Raw genomic sequence first — 25,997 nt, 5'->3', positions numbered from 1 at the left:
TCAATGATTTATAATTGTAAGTTTTGAAAAGAGTTAAATCAAAGAAAATTACAGATCAGAAGATAAATAATAGGTACAAACATCACTGAATGCAGGTAGGTGGAAAATTAATTAATCTCAATAGTTTAATTTAACTCTTGCCCTGCTGGAAAACAAAAGTGATTAGCCTTTGTCACCAGTGTAGAGCCAGGCCAGCATGCACATCTGTTCTCTATACTTTGGACTGACTGAGTTATTGATATCCCAAAAATTGAGACTGGACACTTTTAAGAATGGGAGCTGGACATAGGTCAATCCTTTTCAAGAAATTCAGCAGGTTAACGGTTAGACAGACTTTTGCTCTCTTGTATAAATAAACCACACTATATCTTGTTCCCTTACTTCACCTTCAGTTCTTATGTTTCTAGGTCTGTTGGTGTGACCTTTGTTGTTGATTTGGACATTCATCATTAATAACACTGTCCTGCTAAATCTGTAAAAGTTTAGGAAAGGTTTAAAATAAAATTTGGGTGGAAAAACATGCAAACAAACTTTCAACAGTGTTGTTCCTTGAGGAGAATTATATAGTACATTTATGTTGTGATAATGATAGAAGTTAACGTATCTATAGATGTATTTTACAGCTGTATTGTAGCTAAAGTAATACCGACCATATGGGAAACTCATCATATATACCCACAGGATTCAAACAACCACATTCCATGTTATATTTTGGCATTCTTCTAGGCTTTTTAACATATATTTTAGAAGCTCGTTTTCAAAATAACGACTTTAAGCTCGGAAATGGAATTGCACTCTTGTGTGAAAATGATGTACGAGACAGACATAAAGAAAAGTTGTGTTTGCCAAATCAAGTGCTAAATCTCCCTTAATGACTTAGTATGAGTTTTATATCGACAGCTTTTTAAAAAAACAACAACAACAAAACTTTTTATTAAAGCTTCATTATTTTTTTTTTCTGGGGAAAAAAACCAACAGAAATGAAAAATTCTAGTTTTTAAAGACAAAGTGGAAATAAGATTTGATAAATATTTAGTGGCAAGTTATCATGTTATCTTTAAAACAGAAAAAAGATAAGTTCAAACAATAAAACTTTAACTTAAAATCAGTGCAACTCTGAGTGCAAGATTTATTGCACAGATAAACAGTCGGTATATGTATTTTTCTGTAATCTATCCAATAATGTTTTGCTTCATTATTAAAGTGCCAAGCTATAAAATATAGAAAAAATAAGAAAAAGAAGAAGAAAAAAAACAAGATGCACATTTATCTTTGGCATTAACTATATTGATGATTTCTCAGTTCATTTACTTGTATTCCATATGTCAGAATGCCTAGAAACACGCATAAAGCACAGCATTCAATTATTATGTACAATAAGAATGGGAAAAAAAGAAATTTATACTTGGTAAAATCTTTGTGTGCCAATTTCTATTTTAAGGGTATTAAAGATATAAGTTAGACTTTGTCAGCCACTGGCATACCAATGCTTGAAATGAAGTAATTTATCTTTCCGCAAATAAATCATTCCAATGTAATGTTTTAACAGTTCCTCATACTGTATTCTTTTGAAGTCTAGTTCTATTAACTTCTGTAATGTATTGATTCATCTTAAATTCTAGACACACTGATATAGTATGCAGTAATTTTGTTTCTATATTTAAAACCGTTTCAAACACTGTTTTTTACTTGACTTTTATCTCATTTTGTGCAAGCCCGATTTACTACTACCATTTCAGTACAATGCTACCCTATAAACTATCCTGTTAAAGTATTAATTACCTGCAAACCTGTCCCATTTGGCATTTTGTATTATTTTTTTTCTACCATGGACAGCTGTCCATATACATGAATTCTATCAATAATGTGCCATTGTTTACTTTCACCTTAACACCAGCTTACTGTTAAACCAATTAGGCAAAGAATACAAAGAGAGAACTAATATCGATATATGGGATGTTTGAATTGGAACCCCCGCTATTGATACATCAAGTGAAGCTCGTGTTCATTGTGTATTAGGGGTTTAGCAAATATTTGGATAGCCTAACTGTGGGCGATAATAGTTCCATTGTTGGGTTAATATTTATCAATAATTTATAAAACATTGTTTTCAGTGCCTCCAGATGGCAAGTTCCCAGTCTCCATAGATACATAAGTAATTAATGTGCAACATGTATGTGTATAATAGCTTACCGGAGCAATGAAGTTAATGAAGTTATTACAAATGGCTGTTAAATTATTTTTGAAAAAGTCCCAGGTAAAGCTGCACCGCTTAATTAATTCCTATGATGATGAGGTGAAATGTAGTCTGCCAAAAATCAAATCCTTGTTGAAAGTTAGATTTTCTCTTTGCTGTTGTTTTCACACATTGGCTTGGGTTTTTGTTTAAGTTACGAAAGTGAACATCACACATGGTTTATTTACTTTTTAGGTCTGCTAGGAATTGTCTGATCCTTGTCTTAGAGTTATGTACAGTAATGAACTTTCTTTGCTGTATACTTTGATCATTTCAGTGTAGAAATGTGATTATAAAACGGTCTTACTTATAGCTGCCTGTCTTGTAAATAAGTTCTGTCTTGTTAATTTAATAATAAGTTTTGTCTTATAAATAAGTTTTGTTGAATAATATTGATTTTGAATTAAAACAATATAGACTAATTGTCATTATATGGTGTTTAAAAAAACATGGATGCATGGTACATGAAATAAGGTTGGGGTGTTATACTAGAAATTCTTCATAATAACATGAATTTATTGTACTGTAACAATAATTACCCTATCAAAGAAATATTTATTTGGGTTGTTCTCGAAATTTCATCATTTTATTTTTAAACAGTGGAGACAGTTAAAGTTTCAGTAGTCATTGTCCGCACAGGTTCCATGCTGTTCGCTTACAGACCCTATAACAAGTAAAGAAAATGATAGCGAACAGCATGGATCCTGATCAGACTGCGCGGATGCGCAGGCTGGTCTGGATCCATGCTGGTCGCAAACCCATTATGTTGGTTTTGTCGTGACGTGGCTCATTTGTTGTCATAATGAGTTGTCAATTTTATCATAGTTGAAATTTAAATTTTTAGGTCAGTCTTTCTGAAGTGCTTTTTATTTCTGGTGAAAAACTGAAATCAGAAGAAAATATTATTTATGACCATAGCTTTCGTTGTAAAGTTCTAATATTATTTACAGTACTATAGTGTCAGGTAGATGTCAGATGTGTTGCCTGATTGAAGAAGTAATGTCAGAGTGATACAAATAGTTGTGTATGATCATAAATCAGTATAGGCTTGTAGCTATTAACTCTATCTGCTATTAATTGCTTCTACATGGCATAGGCACACGAATATATGAGAGAACAAAATAACTAGCGTAAGAACAACAACATTAAACAAGTTTTGGCAGGTACTGTTTGGGGAAATGTTATGAAGCAACAGACAGTTTTCATAAAATATACAATTATCGACAGTTATCCAAGGTACCTATTGTTCGCTCATAAAGTTAATTAAAAAAGTTCCCGATGGCTCAGTTTGGTTACTGTTCATCTCTTTGTTAGCAATAAAACAAAACACAGGGAACAAAATGAAAGAATTTATAGTAGGTGGAAGATTAAAGCCTATTAACTACAAATGATGTTTGATCTAGTATTTTATATATCGTTCCTATATTACATGTAGGATTAGAGAAATTCATTCCCCCCATCTTCTTTGCCAACATTCTTTGTTTGATATTCCCTTCGATTTTTGTTTTTGTGTATACCAATAAAATATAATCTTCGTTGCATGAAAGATAGAAGTTAATGTATTTCACGGCAGGGAAGTGTTCTATTTTACGATTTTGCATCAAGAATCACATTGCAAGCTTGTGTTTTTTATTACAGATACAATTATTTTCTATCTCTATGATTTTAATTGAGTATACTATTGACGCAAACCCATAACTTGCCTAATACCTACCAAATACATTACACCTGTGATAAGTTACGTTGAGCAATCTTTACGTCTTGTATTAAAATAAAAAATAATGTGGAATCGGTTTTATTACATAATTTTGATTCAGAAAGGCAGACATAGTTGTAAAGAAGTCTCATACCAATGTATGGTAATAACTATAATGTAAAGAATTAGAAAAGGAATTTTCAAACACAGTTCAAAGATGGCAACAACAATTAAGAGCTATTTGTTAAGCATAAGGTACAAAGAAAAATTTTGATGCCCTGTTAAAAAACATCATTTGTTGCCTATGTTTTTTCGCCATAATAGCTTAGCTATGTAAAAATGTGCCTATGTAATTGTTTTGCCATTATAACTTTATGGTACCAGTAAAGGAACAAAATTTATACTTTTACATGGTCAAAATCAAGTTTTATTATGAAATCCCTAAAATTTAAAATGGACAAATCTAAAGTCAAAATATGGGCCAAGTTCATTATTCAAGTTTTATTTTGTTTACTGGGATAAATGTCTCTGGGCAAAGAAAAACTCCTGTACCTATAGAACTACTTTCTTTGAGACATTATCCAACACTATCAGTGCTCACCACTGTCATTATAGGGGTTATCATTTGTGTACAGAATTATTGCTACTGACAGTAGATGGTGATTGTTGTAGGTTAGAGATAATCTGTTAATGGGTGTTTGTATCATTAATATTTACATCTCTGGTTCATTGCAATATGTCCTTATACCTTCACTATTCCTGCCCTGTTAAAACAGATGTGTTCTGAAGTGAATGGTTTGTTGGAACAAGTGTATTGCTTGTCCTGAAGGAGGGAGTTAATGTTTTGGTATTTATGGAAAACAGTACTGGCAGATTTCAATCACTAATTCCCCCATCAGAGATTACAAGATGTTTTCTCAGGTAAACTTGCTATGGAATCACATCAGTTTACCTGAGTTTTACATGGAGATGGGAGCTGACAGTAAAGCATTAGGTTAATCAATCAATCTTCCCAGGGAACCTGATTATTCTCACTTGTTCACTCTACCATACTGTAACAAATAGATTTAACAATACAAGTGATAACATCATTTAAACTGTTACACAGACTCCCAATTTTCCAGTTTTTGAGAATTTTTCTTTGATGAATTCCTTTCTTTTGAACATGTATTTGTTAGACTAGTTTAATTTCCTATTGTTTGCCGTCATCTTCTTCACTTGGCTAACCTGTCTATTTGACCCATTGTTTTCAAGTGCAGTGATGTCACTGTACTTACTTTTCTTTCCTAAATATGTTATGTTTTTAGATTTTATATCCTGATTTTCTATTGTGTAGAGTGTTTTCAGTGAAATCAAAAATTGGAATAAAATGCAAACAAGGTTCCACAAATGCATTACTGTCGGATAATATTATGGTAATATTTAGATAGAAATTTCATCTCAAAATCGTTCCAATAGTATGGCAAAAGATGCAAGATTCAAAGTTCATTTCAAATTTTATTTTATTCATAACAACATACAAGATTCACCTTCAAATACATCAAATATTCCTTTAGGCCAGTATCGTTTCATACTTAGGACTTCATGTATAACTAATGCTATACATTCATGTATTTTTCTTCTCTTGACCAATATGAAATGGAATAATCTTATTATAATAATCTGATATAACACCAGTTTATTATGCCCTATCTTGATGAAATTGGTGAAGATTTGATGGTTTGTCTCCAGTTACTTTCATCATTTTAATGGTAACAGATTGTCTGCGCTTTGTGTTTATACCGTACCGTATATATAAATATAGATTTTTCCACATTTTAATTCAAAAGGAGGCAACAAGACAACTGTTACCAGAATATGAAATGAAGTATTATTGATCTGATTGGAGAGAAACATCGTATTCTTGTAAAAAATAATCTCTCATTTTTCCATTATCCTTGTTTGTGGGGGCGTGTAATCTTATGTAAGTACACGAAAAATCAACTGTGAGTTTGCATGTTAAAATAAAATGAAACCTTGTCATATTTCACTTTTCCGTTACAACTAAATCTAATTTCCTTCAAAAGTATTTAGTATTTTGTCTATTGAAGACTTGCAGGGGGGGGGGGGACAATGTCTTCTGGGAATATCGATGTTGTCATTTAAGATTTAATGACATGTTTAGTTTTGTCACAGACAGATGCATTTTACTAAATCGACATTACTTAATTTTTCGTTGCTACAATAGTTATTATACATCATTTGAAACTTCTTTTACGGGTGCAAAGGTTAATTGTATTTTAATTAATTTTACTTTACAATATGAAAGTGAGGCACATTTTTGAAGATTGTAAAATTGAAACTGTAGAATGTTACCTAGTAAAGGAACGGTTTGCTTTTTCTTAAAACTGAAAATGCATGTCTTTCTACCATTGTTATTTTGTTGGCATTTTTTTGTTATAGCATTTACAAGGATGGGTTTAATACACCCTGTATTATTGGAATTAAGCCTATCCTTAGACACATGGTACATGATTTTATACTTCCTTCTTATCATCTTCTTACAGAGACATTGAGACCGAATTAAAATAAAAAACTGAAACAAATGGCAAACTCTTTGACATTTGAGAATAGCTTGTTTACAGTTAAATAATATTGTCAGACTCCCTTTGGAGCAAGATGTGAACTCTGTCTGCAAGATGATAAATTATAAACTGAAAGTCATATAGACTGTCTCTAGATATTTCCTTGTCAGTAGTCGGAATGTATGTGTAAAGAAATGCTGACCTCCAGGAATGCTTTGACAAACTTCTTTATGTTGCAATTTTGAATTAATTGTTGGTTGGTTATGAAAATAACACCACTGAACTCTCCCCATTGTCATTCAAGTTATATACATGTATTTGATAAGCACTGCCAAGATTTGATGATATAAATATATATACATACTGGTATATAACAATCTTTTTCTTTTATCTACTGCGAGAACTAATCTGTTTTCTGAAATGATAATATGCCATGTTTTTTGCTCCCAAATGATTATAACATATATGATAAGATGAGAGAAGGAGGTAGGCTAGGTATGTTCATCTGTTATATTTTTGCCAACTACTTGAGTTACATGGCTCTTACTGATGACTTTTCCATTAGTTCTGTTTGTTTTTGTTGAATATTAAGGTTTGGAGTGCAGATAAACTTGCTAGATAACAGAACCTCTCACAGGGATTTTAATGGTTGAACAAGAAGAAGTTTGTACACAATTAAATTCTTCTCTCTCCTTTTGTTTGAAATGTAAGCATTAATTTGTAAAATTGTTATAATGTTTATTTTCTGGGTTTTATTGCTAATCATTTTGTTTTGGATACAACAGTCTATGTTCGACAATCTACTAAGCTTAACAATGTATAACTGCCGCAGAAGAAATGAAACATCTATTCTAGTTTGATGCCAATTTCGCTGTGTTTTCAATCATATTTAACGTAATTTGTATTAATAGGACAGTATTTGGGCAAAATGCTCGCAAAATTGGGAAAATTGGTCGGGGCATTCTTCCTGGATCTTTTGATATCGAGAAAGCTGAGGTATTTGTTCAATACAACATTGCAATTTAGAGTGAAAAGTCATTCATTTGGATGAACAAGACAGAAAGCAAATCAATAGAGATTTCCATTGAAACAAGCATGATCAATTATGCTGTCACATTCTGGGCACTCATTGCTTCAGAGAGGTCATTTATACAGGAAAAAAGTAGCAGTACGAAAATAAACCAGTCTCTGTGCTTGAGGAGTGTGCAAGGCTAGTTCCGCTATACTCTTTAAATGTGGAACAAAAATGCCTGTTTGATTGTCAGAAACCAATTAAAGTTCGGTTTTCAATGCAGAAGTAATTGATTTACAAACAGTAACTTTGTTTATACAAGAACCCAGAATTATTTGCATGTGAGATTGGAAATGCGCTAAACATGCAACATTATTGACAAAGAAATCTTGTTAACATCAAGAATAAAATTTTAAAATAGCACAACAAAGTGTGATGGTTTATGTTGATTAAAAAATGCAGACATTTAATTGAACCCTTTATGCATTAGCACTGGTATAATGACTTTCTGGTGCCACCAGTGTATGACTAGGTTAACCTGCCCAGTAGAGCTTCCCTTGACTAGACTTACTCAATACTAGTATCAGAAATTTTTATTTATTATCTCCTACCCTGCTGTCCGCAATATACCAGTGCAGACCAAGATCACTTGGCTCATCTGTGGTCTGCTCTGCCCTGTTTGAAATTTCAGTATGTTCATATTTTGAATTTTTTGCCTAAATGATGAATAATTTTCTCTAGATTAAAAGATGTACATGATCATTTTAGATATTTAGCATGGTAAGGGTCTGTCCTCTGTATTGTCCAGTTTAGCTTGTACCAAAAATGTTTTCTCTCTGTACCACGGCCTGTGCAAAATGTTTTCTCCAAATACTTCGGTCCATGCTCCATCATCTTGCAATACAGTGATTGAATATTTTTCCTTATAATTATGACTGGTACTGACCTTCAGTAACTTCCTAATTATACTTCCTTCATTATGCTGGTCACGTTTGTTTGGCAGAAGTAGTCATTTCAGGAATAATGTTCATTAGAGTACAATATTCAGTCATATAATTAATATCTCCAGAGGGATTTTATATTCAGAAGTTATGATCATGGTTGCATTCAATTAGTGTAAACTTAATGTATTTATCACAAGCTGGGTTGGAAAGCTCTCAGTTTATTAATACCACTTTAAAACAAGTTTTACATTCTTGCCTAGGACAGGACTGGTACAGTTGTCAAAATTAGAAGACTTTCAGGCTAGATGATACTACCCGTACACTGATGGCTGGAGGGGGATGGTGGGGTATTGTAATGTAAAGGGCAGAACGAGGAGCAGATTTGCTAAATAAAACAAATTATAAATTATTATTTAAAAAAAAAATTTGACTAGTTATACCAGCAAAGGGGTTTACAAACTTTACTCGTGTAAATTTAGAACTTACTTTTGTCAGCTTTTAATTTGTTATGTTGTTGTGAACATGTGGTTCAGTTAAGGTCAATATTAGTCAGTTGCATATCTCATCATTACATTAATATCATTTGTTTTTATCTGTATCCCCAATCTATTTTCATTAATACAATATAACAAGGTATTGTATTTGGAATTCTCAATATTCCTAATTACTCAATGTACCTGGGGCTTTGTTACTTACATCACCTCAAGCCATTTGTGTTTGTATATACCTGCTACATCAACTTCCTGTAGTTATAAAGCTTGCTGTGTTTTGTTGTGTTTCTCTTTTAATGGTGTGATAACTGTATTGATCATAATTGATAATGAACTTCAGTCAGATGCTTAATTCTAGACTAAATCAATTAAGAGTGCCATCGAGCTTTCGGTTTTATAATGAAATGGAATTGTCTAAATATGTCTTTGATCTTTACAGCTTGATAGATAATGAGTAGGCTGTCACTTTTCCTGGAACTGTTTATAGTTGGTTCAATATAAGCTTGCCAAACGCATTTAAACCTTGTCAATATGGATTTTGCGAACAGACTTTATTTACTTTGAATTTTATTTATAGACCTGATAATTTTGTTAATTATAGTTGATATTTAAATGAAGCCAGGTATACACTGTTTTGCTTGGTCTGTATTAGCTCAACTCCGGTGTTGAATAGCCTTCTAAACTAAAGAAAAAGATATAAATTGTTTTGTCATATTCTCAACTTTGCTATATTTATAATTAAACAACACTCGGCTTTTTCATCAATATTTCAAGCTTAACTAGTTTTTCTTTTAGTTGTAGATTAATTAAATATGCTGCATTTTAGATAACTCTATTATTTCTATTAATAGATATAATTATATAATCATTTAAAAAAAAATAATAGTTTAAATTTTGACGGCAAAATAGTATGGAAAAAAAAAAAAAATATTTCAAAGAATGCTGCAATACCATGCTATTGTAACTATTGGTTTGAAGTGCAGTCGCAACTTTTGGAGCTTAATTTTGTTTGTAGCATTTCGAATATTCCCTAGTCATGTACAAACTAATTCCAGTTTATGATTACATGAGAAATAAATCAATAGAAATGTATCTGGAGAGAAGTGGTCTGTCATAAATGCCAACAAAATTTGATGGATCTGAATTAGACTGATGTTCCAATGATGTGCATCTCTCTGTCGAAATTGTAATGTGATGGTCCTGGGACCTCTAAGCTGAAGCTATTATAGCTTTGAAAACGTATTGGTGCTAAACCATAATTGTTGAAATGTCTGGAGAATAGTACTTTAGCTCTACTCAATTACATAGCAAAATAATATCCCCTAATCCCTTATTTAAAAAAAATTTCCATTAGTATAATGAAGTTCAGGCAGAATCGAGACAAAATATGCTTCTATAAACATTTATATTAACTTCCATTTTCAAAACCTGAAGAAAAAAATCACCCAAAAATAACCTTTACAAGATAAATAGGATTTTATTAACAGCCTTAAGATAAAATAGTGACTTCTAATACAAAATGAAAATAACCTCTGCGAGATATTGGAGTTTTTTTAAACAGTCTAAATGGGGGAACTTTTAAAAGTTCTGCAGATTCAGTTCGAACTATTTCTTTTCTGAAGAGACCACCAACGAGCATGAGCTAAGGCTATGATGTTTTAGGCCCCATGTTTCACTATTGTTTACATGTTAGTGATTAAACAGTCTGCAAACAACAGTAATCTGTGAAGTTAATTAAAGGTTTTTTTCTTTTGAATAATTAAAAAGCTTAGTGACAGAGAATCCTTTTAGAATTGAAATTAATGAACATTTTCATGCTCATTAGTGCTTTACATTCTCAGTATTGACATTTCAGAAAGCACTGCCGGGGCCCCAAGTTCAGTGATGTTAACTAGGAAATGCACTCACGATTTAATTAAAAATCACTATTGTAATTCAGTATTAGTAATCAAGATTCAAGCATCCAATATCGCCATTGAACAAGTGCACGACTGAAAAGATTCAATAGAATTTGTATGAATCAACACAATGACTCAATATGACATCATTTCGTTCCTATAGCCTATAACCCGAGAATCTTGTACTCCCTTAATGGCTGATATTGGAAAATAGTTCGGCACTATGTACAATAACTGGCTGGCCCATTAATATTTTAATGCCAACTTTGCTAATTACAATATTGAATATGCTGGTAATCGCATTGAGTTCCAGTCTGAATTAACTTTGACCTTATCTTAAGGGGATATACCGTGGTGTTACGCTAGTCATTATCGATTATAACTCTGTGGACTGATATTATTTTAGCAGGATAGAATTTCATTTGAATATTGAATATTCCACAATGAATAACTCCAATGGCAAAAAAGATTGAGACTGAAGAAATCAATATTATAATCAATATAATGGAACTTGCTTCGGATTTTGTCAGAAACTTTGTAGAGAAGGGCCTGCCAATCAATAATACAATAATCAACACCCCTTGTACATGAAGTTACATAAAGAAATTAATTTTACTCAAGTTAAAATAAATATCTCTTAACATCAAACTAGATGTATCATTTAAGTTTAACTTTTACTAAGAAGTTGTTGAGACGGTTATTTTAAAGAGTTTGATATAAAATAGTTGTAACCCATATCGCATAAAATAGATACAACCATTTCGCACAGTCTTTCAATAATTTTGCATTGTTGTTGGATTTTGCAGCTTTTGTCTCAAGTAATTATGGGCGTCAACATTAGATGACTAGGAAATAGTTTTCTTCTAAGTCCTTCCATTGTTCTCTAAAAGTTAAATCTGTCTTTTTATATCAAAATCATTGTCATTTTGGTTTGGTTCAATTTCTATAATCACATTGTTTTGGTTGACTCTGTCATTCTCTTGTGTTGTAGAGCTCTCTTTGCGTATGAAAGCTTATTTTCGGTACTAATCATAATGTGCGTACATATAGTTTGTAATTTGTTTACGCCGAATTATTAGGATGATTCAAAACAGTTCTGCAAAACCACAGCCATGTTTTACAGTTTGTCATATATTTATTTAAAGATCTTAAACGTGATAGAAAGATATTAAGCGAGAAACAAATGTCTGTAAAATATTAATAAACGTTCGGTTTTTGTGGCAGGAAAAGTAAAAGACCCGATCTTGTTTTGCAAGTTAAGTAAGGGGGGAAATAACCATAAAATTCTATGATGATAATGTCTGAGTAAGTTCATGTAAAACAATGTTCTGTCTTTTATGTAATGTAGTTGTTGTCGCTATCTGTAGAAATCTATGGTACCGTTTCATCTTTAATTAACGCAATATCAATATGGTGGTGTCTGACAGTATACGTAACATCTCATCAGAGCTTATTATGGGACAAGATCTCATCAAAGATTCATATTTCCAGATGACTTTGATGTTGATTTCTGTCGGTAATTACACATTTTATTAAGATGTATCACACAAACACTGAAACTAAAAGTATGAAAAATATTAGTTTTCAGGCATATTGAGCATTTACAACTTTTCCGAGAAAAACGCGAGCTGTGTTTGGGACAATATTTCTTACTCGGCTGTCACGTTAATCGAATTTATTGTTTATGATCCTGAATTATTAATGCCATCAAACTCTTGTGTTCTCATCTCTATTGAAAGTATCAATAACAAGACCTGTATTTTTATGACATATCTCTTTTTGACATTGTCACCATCACACTAACCTTCCTGTTTCCATACAAGTATCTCGAAATATTAAAATGTGTAAGACATGTTAGAATTTCCATCCAACTAATGCAAGAACAGCTAAAAGGTATATGCATAGCTAATCTTTCACACTATCCCTAGCATCTCTAGGGGGATCTGAGTTACAAATAACGTGTGTGCGTACTTTCCTGAGGATGATTGCTTTCTTTTTCTTTTCTTTTTTCTTTTTTTTTTCCCTTTCTGGTTTTTGTTTTCTTTTATTTCCTGTTAAAAATCTAAAAATACACAAACGTAAAGAGGATGTCTTCTTGCTATGTCTTTGTGAAATAAAATTGAAAAAAAAAGATGTGATGTTTTTTTTTTCTATTGAGCATTATTTCAAAAAAGTTGATATTTCTATGATTGCAGGGTTGTCAAAAGGTGTAGGTTTTATACGCTTTGACCAGAGGATAGAGGCAGAACGAGCCATCCAAAAGCTCAATGGAACCATACCAGAGGGCGCCACTGAACCAATAACCGTCAAGTTTGCAAATTCACCAAGTTCAAATAAGAATGCATTACCAACCCTAGCTCTCGCTCCATACCTGTCACCTACACGGCGGTTCTTGGGACCAATACATCATCCGTCGTCAGGCAGATTCAGGTTAGTTTACTCCTGTTACTCTCGAAGTTTTAGCCATAAGGTCTGTGTAGCTTATACATAATTATTTTGTGCAAATTCTGATAATCACTAGTGATACTGCTTCCTGTACTGGAATCACATCTAGGAAATCTGACATGGTTGTAACTTGATTAAAGCTCAAACTCATAATCCCTCGAGTTGAGAGGCAGACACTAACCACAGAGTCTTCCTTAATTAAAAATTTAACAAGATAATGTGTCAAAAAATCTATTGATTGAATGTGCCAAGAACATGTCATACCTGCTTCCGGAGAACTTTTTTCTTCTTTAGTAAAGCATACCATTTTGATTGGCATTAATTACATGTTTGTGAAATAAAGACTTGGCAAATTACATGTTAAAGATACAAGTAACATGATTTTAGTTTAGTTCTGTATTTATGTACATTTCTTTATGTTTCTCAAATGTTAGAACACAGCTGCTAGAGGTTAATGTTATAATCATTCATTAGTTTGGTTTTTTTCTTTCGTTTTTCTTTGGGATGTATACAAACATGAAGTAATAGATTTTTGTTTGAGTAGACATTAAATTTTGTTTCATAAGCTTTTGACTACATCATACAAACTATAAATATTAAGCTACTGCACTTTTTTTGTAGACACTATTATATATGGTTCATGTCAAATAGTCATTTTTCATGCTGAGAGACATTTATCTGTTAGGCGTAAGTCTGGTTTCCTGCAAGAGCACACATTTTACCATGTAAGATATATCCCTAAATTCTCGTTTCATACACAACCTCCAATGGAAAACCTTAATTTGATCGGACAAGATAAAATTGATGTCCAAATTTCATTAATTTGTATGATTGCCTGAACATCTCTAAGGACATTTCATGTTGACTCAAAGAATAACATTATCTCGTAAGATTAGATTCCCAGATATGCCGGCTTAATTCTTTCTTTCTTTTTTTTTCTTTTTTTTTTTTTTTTTTTTTTTTTTAAAAATTCTGATGTTGCCATGTGAAAGAATTTGCTTAGAAATGGGGAAGATTGATGTAATGCCAGGAATACAGACTTTTAATTCAGAATCTTAACTCGTGGAATATTCAGAGATTTGTTAAAGGGAAGAAAAAATGTGATTATCTAAGTCTTCTTTTGGTACTATCAGGCAAAATTGGCTCTTGTATTCTTGATCAATCATGCTTGATTGGTATGTTCAATCGGAGACGGCAGTCTGACACATTGTCAGGGTAACTTAAAGACAAGTAAAGCTTCTTCATATATATATGTATAAGGCCAAATACGATATCTTGAAGAGTAAATGTCTGTCTTGAATAATGACTACACAAATTTATCTCGTACTGTCACATCATAGTGACATTAGGGTGAATAAGGCAATACTAATGATCAATAAAACATATATCTTTTTTTCTTATATTTTTATAATGGAATAATAATGATGTAATTGCCATTATATCTTTTCTTCATGACTTTTGGAGGATGTTTTTTTATGTTCTTAGAATCTATATTTTTAGAACATTAACAAGAAAAAAACATCATAAAACTAACATGATTAATGTCAACTCTTTATTCCATTATATCTTTTTAATTGACTTTTCCCGCTTGCACTTTGTAAATGTCTTATTGCTTATGTTTTCGAAGTTGTCAATTGTGTAGTCATAAATATACATGAAGAAGCATTGGTTTAATGAATTTGCCCAGTGAAAATTTAAAATGATTTCAAAATCAAAATACAAATGTAATGAGCTAACAATAGTATAGAGCTTGGTAAGATTGCAGGGATGTACAGGTTGACCTGGATGTACCGGTATATTGATGGTAGAGGCTTTTGGTTTTGCTTCCAGCAGGTAATGGATGAGAGTCTTGTGCATGTCTGAAAACTAGTGGAAAAGTCAACACATCATTTCCTTATATCTAGTACTGAAATGCTTAAATCTTGCTTGAATATATTGTTTTCTGTGCTATGAGGAAGTAAATGATCGTTCCATTTGATTATAACTTCACCGGAATCCATTAATTTGATATAATACTTGCAGAATTAATGAATGTGAATATAGCTTTAAACTTGCAGATCTTTCATAGAAAAAACGAATTATTGCGAGTGCTGGCAAGCAATTGTTGTTTGTAACAATTTCAATTAATGATTATTCCGTACACTAAGATAATAATCTGCATTTTCAAGATCTCTTGCATCAGAGGTAAGAATGAAATAAACATTCACAAGTCTAGTAAAAACAGAAGGAAAAAAAAATTGTGAGCTAACCGAATAAAAATCTGGTGCAAAAATGACATGATCATAGGGTAATGATAGAAGAATGATTGTACTTGTTTGTTTTGAGTGAATATACATGTATAATATTTCTCACTGTAATATTAAGCTATATTAATTTTAAAATAATATGTGCTCCACTGTGAAACATAAGAAAGATATTTAATTTATAGATATTATATATCCCTTATTCAGAAGCAATTTTTTTTTAAAGTCTACAATTTCATATATCTTGGTGGGATATATAGACAATATTATCACTGACAGATAAAACCCAGTATTTCATTGACAATAATACTATGTAGTGTCTAGGATTGTTTCAGCATTTATTACAATATATATTGGAACAACTGAAAAAGTTAGAGAAAATAAGCTGAATTGTTGCCTCTAAACTGTAAAAACATCCCATTACTTCCACATAAATTGTGAAGATTCCTATGGAAGATTAGATCATAACAGCAGTCACCCCCACATGCTCACATTTGCTTCCTCTTCACAAACTCTCCAGAGGAGTTTTATTAGGCTTTTTGTTGTCATGGCAACTAGCTATACTAATATCTAAATTGAGGTGATTTTTAAAAAGATTGCTTTTTATGTTATGTTATCAAAGAGCTTCACGGTTTTTTATAAGTATATAAATAATTTTGTTTTTATAGACAGGGGTTTAAGTCTGAATGTACATGTCTGTCTGGATGGGGCTTCAATGTATCTTCTCTCCCTTGTAGTTCAAATTGGTTAATGCGAATGTACCAGTGATATTAAAATTAGATAAAATTTGATTGGTATATTTTGATGTGTAAAAGTCCTAGAGGCAATTGTTATACCTGGATATCAATCTCTATTTTGGAGGTTTAAGTACTGAACTTGAGCAAAAAGGTACATATTAAGCTGTAGTACAGTGTATTTTGTTAAAATTTTTGGTTGCTTTATTAGCTAAATTATTCAAAGAGAGCTGTTGCACTCATTTTAGCATCACCATCACATTGAGATTGTGTAACATGATGGGCACAGGTTCCATAACTCTGAGTTACCTTTTTACAGAGTTATGCACCTGTTCTTACTGTCAAGCGCTGATGAAATAGTTAATCACTTTACCTTTACGGACATCTCTTGTTTTAGAAACTATTTCTTCACATTTCTTAGGGAACACTTTAAGTCCAAAAAAATCAATATTATTATCTTTTGTCTGACTATCTACTGGTATGCTAAAAAAGAATATTTAAAAAAAAAAGCTTGTAATTATGAATATCCATTTGACTGACCTCCATCCTCTGGCAATGATAATAATTAGTTGAGAATATTTGATTACTAGCTGGTATTAAGCCTGTTTTCGTAAAAAGAAAGAAACATAAAAAGTTGAAATCCTGATTTTTATTCTAAAACCTGATGCATGCTATTTATATATTGATTTAAACTTGCAAGTGATTGTGCAGTAATCAAATGGTAGGGATATATAATTTTTTTTTTCTCTCGAAATCAGTGGAGAAATGTTCATTGAAAGAAGTTCAGTCATGTAAAATATGAATCTTGCAATGATCTTTTGTCTCCTGCAGTGTCTTCACAGAAATATTCTAGTTCACTGATAAAATGTTCACAAAGATAAGGTGCTTCAAACCCAAGTGGAATGTCTTCATGTTGGAAGATTCCAAGATTGTTTTTTTCATGATCATTTTATGATTCTGTTACATTCATCCCATTAGGAGTAGGGAAACATATCTCAATTAATGACTTACTAGATAGGTTACAAGAACTTGTATATTTATTATTTTTTATAATTATATGTTTGAGTATATATAAGTTGGAAAAATTTGAGTTGTAATTCAGTCCTATGTTTGTGCTATGATGCAAAGAAAGATTTAATTATTTAAAGAAAATAACATTGCTGATGAAGGTACAGATTTTCCTGATTTTACACATTAAAGTCTTACAGTTATAACTCTCACTTTTGGTACCCTGCTATCAAGTCCATTCTTTATATTGTAGGTATTCTCCATTGGAAAGCAGTCTTCTCGGAACAAGTACTATTCTACCAACGACCCCCTCCACACAGAATACTTCGATAACAGGAGCAGGATGGTGTATATTTGTATACAACTTGGCACCCGAGACAGAAGAGAATGTCCTATGGCAGTTGTTTGGTCCATTCGGGGCTGTACAGAGCGTAAAAGTTATAAGGGACTTCCAAACACAGAAATGCAAGGGATTCGGGTTTGTGACCATGACCAACTACGATGAAGCCCTGATGGCAATACAGAGTCTAAATGGGTTCGCCCTTGGAAACAGAGTTCTTCAAGTATCGTTTAAAACAAATAAAATGAAAATGATGTAAATCTTAGGGCTTGTATCAGGTTTTTTAAACCTATCTAGTCAATTATTGTAAAAGTGATTGCTGGTTGCTATGGCGATATTGTGGCTGTTGCCATGGTTATTTCTAGTCAAAAACTTTTTTTATCATGAGTATTACTCATTGTGCATTGCATAATAATCATGATGTTATATTTTATATAACTGGAGAATCAGAACAACAGCTTTTATAAGAAACGAATCTCAGAGGTCAGTGCAATATTGAATCTCCATGGAGACAAAAGGTCAAATGTTGCCATAGCAACCAGCATTACTCCATCTTTGAAATGTGCTTCAGAATTAGAGATTAAAAAAACCAAAGCATTGAAATGTGTTACACATGGGACTGACAATAGTTGTATAGTATCAGAAAGATACACATTTATATCTGTATATTTGGAATCTTTATTTTAAACTTGCTCAGGATATGAAGTAGTTTATTAAGTTACGGAATTTTTTTTTTAAGATTATCTAGAAATCTGCTGTCAGTATACATGTGTAGTATGTTTGAAATGCACGATCAAAAGAATTCCAATACTGTAGAAATTTTTTATATGAACAAATATTTTGTTACACCAAATATGATTTGAAAATCCAAAACCATGGCAACTGTTTTTAAATTATTATTGAAGAGTATAATTATAGTCCCATTTTAAGAAAACCAGCGTGTAAAGTCTTTTGTTAGATTTTAAATTATATTTATTTAATTTTCTTAAGAGAAGAGGAAGGTTATTATTGTATGTTTAATTTTATAACCACCATTTTACTAATTTGTGTATATTGTGATTTTAGTCAAAGATTTTGTCTTCATTAATTACAAGAGCGAGGAGTTAAGCCACATATGATATGGCGGACTTAAGTTTTTGTTGTATCTTTAGTTGTGGTAGTAATATATATATTTATGGTCAGTTTGTATTTTTTCTCTTATTTATTATCAAAGTTATGATTGATTCCCAATGTATTTTTACTCACATATGATTTTTATTCAACAATGCATCTTCATTGTGTTTTTCCCATGCCATTGATTTCAGATAAAAGTGTTGGGGTTTTTCGTGTTTGATTATATATTTTTTTCCATATAAATTTCAGATAAAAAGAAAATATTGTATAAAAATCATATTGAGAATAATATTTTTGAAGATATTTTGTAAATTTTACAAAGTCTTGACTATTTAATAAAAGCTCTAGTATTTTGCATGCACTAATCAGAAACATTGGAAAATTATATATTTAAGGACATATCAAAATGAACATATTTAAAGAAAAGATGGAATTAAATGGAAATATATATGTATTTATATATCCCTCGGTTGGTTGCCTAAATGTTTAGAATGGAATTTATTTCACATTGGTTGTTTCTATATATATATATTTACCAGCTACAATTTTAGATAATTTTGTTTGATTTATGTTAGTTAGTGTTTTGTTGCTTTTTTTTGTTGGATTTTAAGGCAATTTGTGTGCTTATTTAAATTAATTGTTTAAGTGACGGAGAATATGTTCTCGTCTACTGTCAGCCATGATTTTTACACGTCTATAAGTGAGATGTATCGTCATAGCAACAAAAACATTGATCGCCTCTCCTGAGTTGAGAGATTAATTGTTTGATAGATTCATTAGGGAAGGAAATTTCTCGGAAATTGATAACATTACATGTGATCTGGTAACAAAATATTCTAGTGTATAAATATTTACCCATACAACAATGGTTCAAATGAAATTATTTTTTTTCACATGTACATGAATGCTCAAACTTATCCGATTTTTTTTAATTTTAATAGTGAAAAGTTCAAAAGTAATTGTCATATTTTATACCAAAAAAAAGTTCAAATAATTTATGATGTTTTTTTTTGTTGTTCTGTATGTATTCAAAATGTTTCCTGTAATGGCTGCTATTAAATGTTTATATAAGGTAGAATAATATCTTATAGGCATGTACTTGCTTAGGTTTTGTAAAGTCTTTTGAAAGCATAATGTGTAAGAACTTAACATAATTAACTAACAAATACTTTTATCATACTGCATATCACTGAAAAAGTTCTTTCGATTTTAAAGTTAGCAATATCATTTGCCATTTTATATATATATATATATATATATATATCAGTTTTTTTTAGTTTGATGTAAACTTATTCAATATCAGCATGATAAAAAACTTTTTTAAGAAACTGTCTCAGAAATTTTACTATGCTCATGATGATTTTTTGTTTATTTGTATTTTTTCCCCTTTTATTTTATCTTTTTATTCATGCATTTGCATCAGTGTTGTACTTATTTTATTTTCTGCTCTCTTATTTTTTGTGTAAATGTTGGTCAGCAAATGATCATAACTTTGGTTGTCCTTAGTTCAGAATGAATATTTAACCTCTAAGTTTCTAAACAAAATCATTATTGTGCTCTTATGTTTAATTAAATGTGAATTTATAATTTTTCTTCTTTTTATTTTTTCATTATTGCATGAAGTATATTTTTTCTTTCTCTCTCTCTACTAAAGTTTAGGCAATCACCTGTCTTGATTTGAAGAAATATTTAATTAATATATTATTAACATGATTATGGGATGAAATATGTCCGACTAAGAACAAATTATGATATTATGATCATTATAGATATGAAATTTAAAAAAAAAAAATGGTATGAAATATCAACCAAAAAAAAGACAATGTTTACATTTGTATTTGCTTCATGTAAAGTCCAAGTTATTAGCCTTTGGAAAGAACAGTAATTATCATGAAATGAAATTACTGATACTTTTTTAATTAAAATCAACTTATAAAATGATAATTTAACAAACAAAAATCAAGTTTGTCAGATGTTAATATTGAACAGGTATTTTTAAACAAAAACCAAAAAAAATGCCTGTTGCATTCTACAGATATAGCCCAATATTTTGTAATAAAATTATAATTTCATTATACCAGCATAAATACTGCGTAACCATAACAACCAAATCTGTCTCTACAGAAATTAGTTGCTCATTATGATCATTCCTAGAAGTGTCTCATGTATGCGTTACATCAAACTTTCATTCTGTCATAAAAATTTTCTTATTATTATTAATTATTATTATTATTTACGTTGTAATTGGTTTCAAGCTGGGAGAGGACTTTTAAAAATGCCTATGGTTATATCTAAATCAAAGATCGTTTTTATTCTGTATTCTTTAAAATTATCAGAGTAACAGATAAATGTTAACTCTTGTTGTTCAGGTTGAAGTTATTATAAGATTTTAGAATTTTATAAACATTTCTTTTATTCAAGCCTCGGCAAGAGCTTGATCACCTGCATTTTGTTCACAATTAAAGCACATGGATGCAGCACTGGTAATATTTATATATTATTGTGCTGTTTTTATTATTATTACTATTATTATTATTGAAATAATTGAGAAATCTGCTGACTTTATTCGTGTCCGTACACCACAGTTGATAAATGTTTTTTTAAACATTTTTTTGCTTACTCATTTATGTGTAGGAATAAATATGATAAATCATTTGGCAACAAAGTTCTTCCAAGCGAAATTTTGATATTTAACGTGTATTTTAGAAGTTGTTAGATGTTTTTATGCTGTAAAAATGTTTTTAATGCATTGATCAGTTTAGATTCACATGAAATGTGACTGTTACCTTGTTATAGTAGAAATTTTGAAAAATTCATTTTTTTTTTTTAAACCAGTCTATGAGTTATTTTTAGAAAAATTTCTGTGGAACACAGAGAAAGTTGTGTCACTGTCAGGCTTCGTTGTTTAGAAGGCTGTGATTTGTGATTGTTAAAACTTCTCATTTTACTATGTACATTCCTATGGGCCAAATTGTTTTTATGAAATTTTGACCGTATTTATATAAATGAAAACTTGGTGACTAAAGTGTGTGATTTTTCTGTGTCAGAATTTTCAATACTGTACAGGATATTTCATTGACCTGCATTTTCTTGTTACGTTATGTGTATCATCATGTGTCTTCAGATACTGCAGTGAAAATGTTTTACCCTTACATGCCAAGTCATATTTTCAATGACTAGCACTGTTTATTGAACAATTCCCCCCCATTAACTGTGGCATAGCATGTAGGAAAAAAAAAATTATAAAAAAAACCAACACATTCTCTTTGAGTCATTGCTAGACTGGGGAAATTAATGGTGATTCACCATGGAAATCTAGGAACTAAAATCCCTTTTGAAGTGAGGTCATGCTTCAATTATAAACTCAGAAAATCAGGAATTGTAAATGAAGGTCAAACATGCAAACATTAAGCACGTGAAACTTGGTCATCTACTGCTGACAGTATGCATGTCACTTTACATTATTATCTTCCTATTATGTCAAAGACATTAGGGGTAATCATTTAACCATACCATTAGGCATGCCAAAAAAATCTTAAATGAAACTTAAAGGAAATTTGAAACTTTCAAATATGTAAATTAAGGAAGGCGGAACATTAGTCAGTCTACAAAGCAATACAAGATTGTATGTTGTGTTGAAAGCAATTTTTTGGTCCTATGAATAGTTGTAAATAGTTGATTGTTTGTTTTCTTTGGATACTCGAAGGTATTCCTGTGGCAGAGTTTTAGTAATGAATGCTTCAATCTTTAATCAGGACTAATTATATATTATTATGTCAGAGATAAAATAAAAATATACATAACTTAAATGATAAATAATACATGTATAATGTCATATATACAAACACTGTTATATTTGAAGTTTTACATTTTACATCATTGTTATTTACAGTGTACCATTTTTTTTCTAGGGTTTTTATACTATTTCGAAAAAACATATGCAATTTTGTAGAAAAAATTTCTGTTACTTTTACAAGAATTTTTCTCTTGGAAAAAGTATGGAGGTGAACACCTTTGACTTTATAGTGTGGGTGTCTTTGTCTCCATATAAAGCTTAGAACTAACCTCTCAAACTTTTTGTAGAGGTTTTTTATAGACTTCGTCAAGAGAAGGGAAACAAGTAGAGTTAATGCTAAGCTCTTTTTTCAAGAGAATCGATGATTATTGCGGACTATGTACTTTATAATTGAGTCCAGATCTACCACCGCCCATATACCTCGAATACCCCCCTCGCTGCTGGCTCAATTTGTATGTGTTACAGCAATAGTTCTCTGACCATTTTTTTTCTCAATTCCATTTTCATTCTGAATGGTAGCATTGGACAACACCAAAATTCTATTAAAAAGGCAGTCCCTCTTTTCTCGTGTAATTGACATTGTATTTGCATATTTCAAGGTGACAAGAGTTCTTGTATATAATCACATGGACATGACTGGAATGTTGTCTTCTGTAGAGCACTTTTTCATTGAACAGCTGATGAAAAGTGATTGATAATCTTGTACAAGATCTTGTAGGAGGAACGCTAGAAAAAAAAAAAACGATTCCAAATTGATTGTGTTGCCTTGAAAACTGTTGTTAGGGAGAATGAGATTGGTGTTGTGTAGAAAGATAGTCGCCAGTTCAGGTTCTAAAATCATGACTTAATATTTTCATTAGAATCATAATACAATTTTTTATAGATCGAAAAAACATCAAGTCACAATTTTCATTGATTATAAAGCAATAATAAATTTTTTACGTGTTAAAGATATATGTACTGTGGACAACTAAAAGTTATGATTGTTTGAGTATTTGTAACTTGATCGTAATGATGGTATTAATTTTAACCCATGTTACCAAAATAATTGTTACAGTCAACGAATATACAAGTATTTCATCAAGTATGTCCTTATTAAATCTATGCATATTTGCTAAATATATACCTAGATTTATTTTTAACTTTCTAGTTAGCATTACGATTTGTAACATCTTTTTATTGATATATATACAGTGTAGTAGATGATGATTTTATTTATAGCCCGGTTAATTTCGTGCCATTGTTACGATCAGAAAATATAGTCCCTTAGCAATATGTTCAGTCGACTAATGTCTTCATTGTTGATATAAAAGTCTTCAAACCTCTGATTTTTAATCTTTGATTATATACTGTTTTTGAAGTTTGTAATTGTACGAGTTAAATATATAACCTTTCATTTTGTGAGTTTAGATTGTTCATGTTTCTTGTTTGAATTTTAAATATTATTAATAGTCTTCAATTTTCAGTCTTGATTCATTCCAATTATCGGACACAGTCTAGGTTGAGTTGGAAAGATCGCCTAATTATTAGTGTTTAGTAGTTAAGAAAACAAATAGAAAACAATAGTTAAACAAGGCAGTATCACCACCCACTTGGATTAAACTCATTTTGAGTAAAAAATATAGCTTCAAAATTGATTTAGCTTCAGATGGAAACAAGAACCTTTGAAAATTAAGGAAATTAATGGCAAATGTTCATTGTAATGCTAGGGTTCACAGATTTTTTTTCAGTGATTGAGAGTGAAGACTGTGTCCAACTTGTTTGTTTTTTGCAATTATTTAGCTCTGCTTTCAATTGTATGCTTTTAATATTTGCTTTATTGTTTATCTCCTATTATTCTAGCCTACCTGGTAAGGTAGATATCCAATCTGGGACTGATTACAACATTATTATTTAGCAGGTTTACCTCCCTTTATTGAATTAACATCATTTGCAACTTAAATTATATAATGTAATTATAAACCTTAAATATATTTCCCATAATACTTGCTAAATGTAAATTTTCTATAGCGTTGTCTGCCAATGCAAAAAAGAAAGAATGCTCATGGGAATTGCATCATTATGCAAAATATAACTGCGGCATCAAAACTACAGTTTTGTAGTACAATTTTAATATCGTAAACTTGATTTTATGGCTGTCCGTAGGGGAAATCGTGGGAGAGGTGGTGTTTTCAGTCCCAGATATTCTAATATTATTATGTAGTTTGTTTGTTTGAATTGTTTTGTGAAGTTGCAGTTACATATCTGATACAGAATAGAGTTGGGGCATTTACAAACAACAACAAAAAACCTGCTTCACCCTTTCTTATTTTTTTCTTGGCCCTAAGAATAATGAATCAAATGAATTGATTTTAAAAGAGATTTGGTTTTTTGTTGAATAATTTTAGTGTTAAATTCATTTACTGATTAACAATATGGTTAGAAAAACAGCTCTTAATGCCATAAAAACAGGGTCATAATTTGGTTTCCAAATTTTTACTTTCTTTTTGTCATTCATTTAGAAAATTTAGTCTGTTTATTCTTATAATATTTGTTTGATCAAGACTCGCATAATTTTATTGAAAAGTGTTGAAAATATAAAAGAAAAGTGATGGGGAATAGATTGAGATCAGACTATTACATGATTTGATTAATGAATAAATTCACAGATCAATAATGGATTATTGATTTGAACTATCTAACATCAGCAGTAAATGTGGGACTTTTAATCTTGATTCAAAAACAGGAAATAGATGAGTTATGTTTGAGTATTCCCCCTAATAAATTTCAAGAAGACCTTTAATCATGTGAGCCGCGTCACGACAAAACCAACATAATGAGTTTGCGACCAGCATTGATCCAGACCAGCCTGCTCATCGGCGCAGTCTGATCAGGATCCATGCTGTTCGCTATCAGCTTCTCTACTTGTTATAGACTTTGTAAGCGCACAGCATGGGTCCTGATCAGACTGCGGGGATGCGCAGGCTGGTCTGGATCCATGCTGGTCGCAAACGCACTATGTTGGTTTTGTCATGACGCGGCTCATGTAACATCAATATAGATAAAACTTGCCTGTTTTAAGTAAAGAATTGTAGCCCCCGTTAAGTAGGAGCTAAGCTAAGTATCTATGTAAAACTCTTGTTAATCTCTGCTGGACGTTGTAACATACATAGTTCTCAACTCTTGTAAGCTGTATTTGTATTTTTACATGTCTACATACATTTAATAAAAACGTATAAATTACTTTGATGTGTCATTCTTTATATTTCTTTCCAGTTAAGTTATCAAAGTTTGTACAAAATGTTCACCATGCATTCTAGACTCAATGTGTTTCTGCTGCAAATTTCTAGAAGCCCAAGCTTTGTAGTAAGTTCAAAATTCTAAGTGGCTGAGAGTGAAAATAAGACAAAGTCTGAAGAATGCCTTGGTGTTATAGATGCCTTACACTAGCTTACCAGAAACAATAGCTCATTGGGAGCTATTTAGATCAAGAAAAAT

The 25,997-nt window shown here is 31.1% G+C and overlaps 1 protein-coding gene across 6 annotated transcripts in view; it reads left to right on the top strand.

Moving 5' to 3' along the window:
• LOC132734307 (ELAV-like protein 3) overlaps positions 1-25,742 on the top strand; it is a 39,865-nt gene extending 14,123 nt beyond the window's left edge. For all 6 annotated transcript variants that reach the window (XM_060721022.1, XM_060721021.1, XM_060721026.1 and 3 more), the window contains 2 exons: positions 13,037-13,271; positions 17,525-25,742. In XM_060721022.1, the coding sequence (XP_060577005.1) occupies positions 13,037-13,271; positions 17,525-17,870 (581 nt within the window). In that variant the 3' untranslated portion in view covers positions 17,871-25,742. The remainder of the gene's footprint in view (positions 1-13,036; positions 13,272-17,524) is intronic.
• Positions 25,743-25,997: the final 255 nt, after the last annotated feature.

Source organism: Ruditapes philippinarum, unplaced genomic scaffold (assembly GCF_026571515.1).
Source record: "Ruditapes philippinarum isolate M1 unplaced genomic scaffold, ASM2657151v2 ctg51_1_1_1_1, whole genome shotgun sequence".
NCBI classification, from domain to species: Eukaryota; Metazoa; Mollusca; class Bivalvia; order Venerida; family Veneridae; genus Ruditapes; species Ruditapes philippinarum.
The sequence above is the reverse complement of the archived record's forward strand: the minus strand, read 5'-3'. Positions and strand labels throughout refer to the sequence as shown.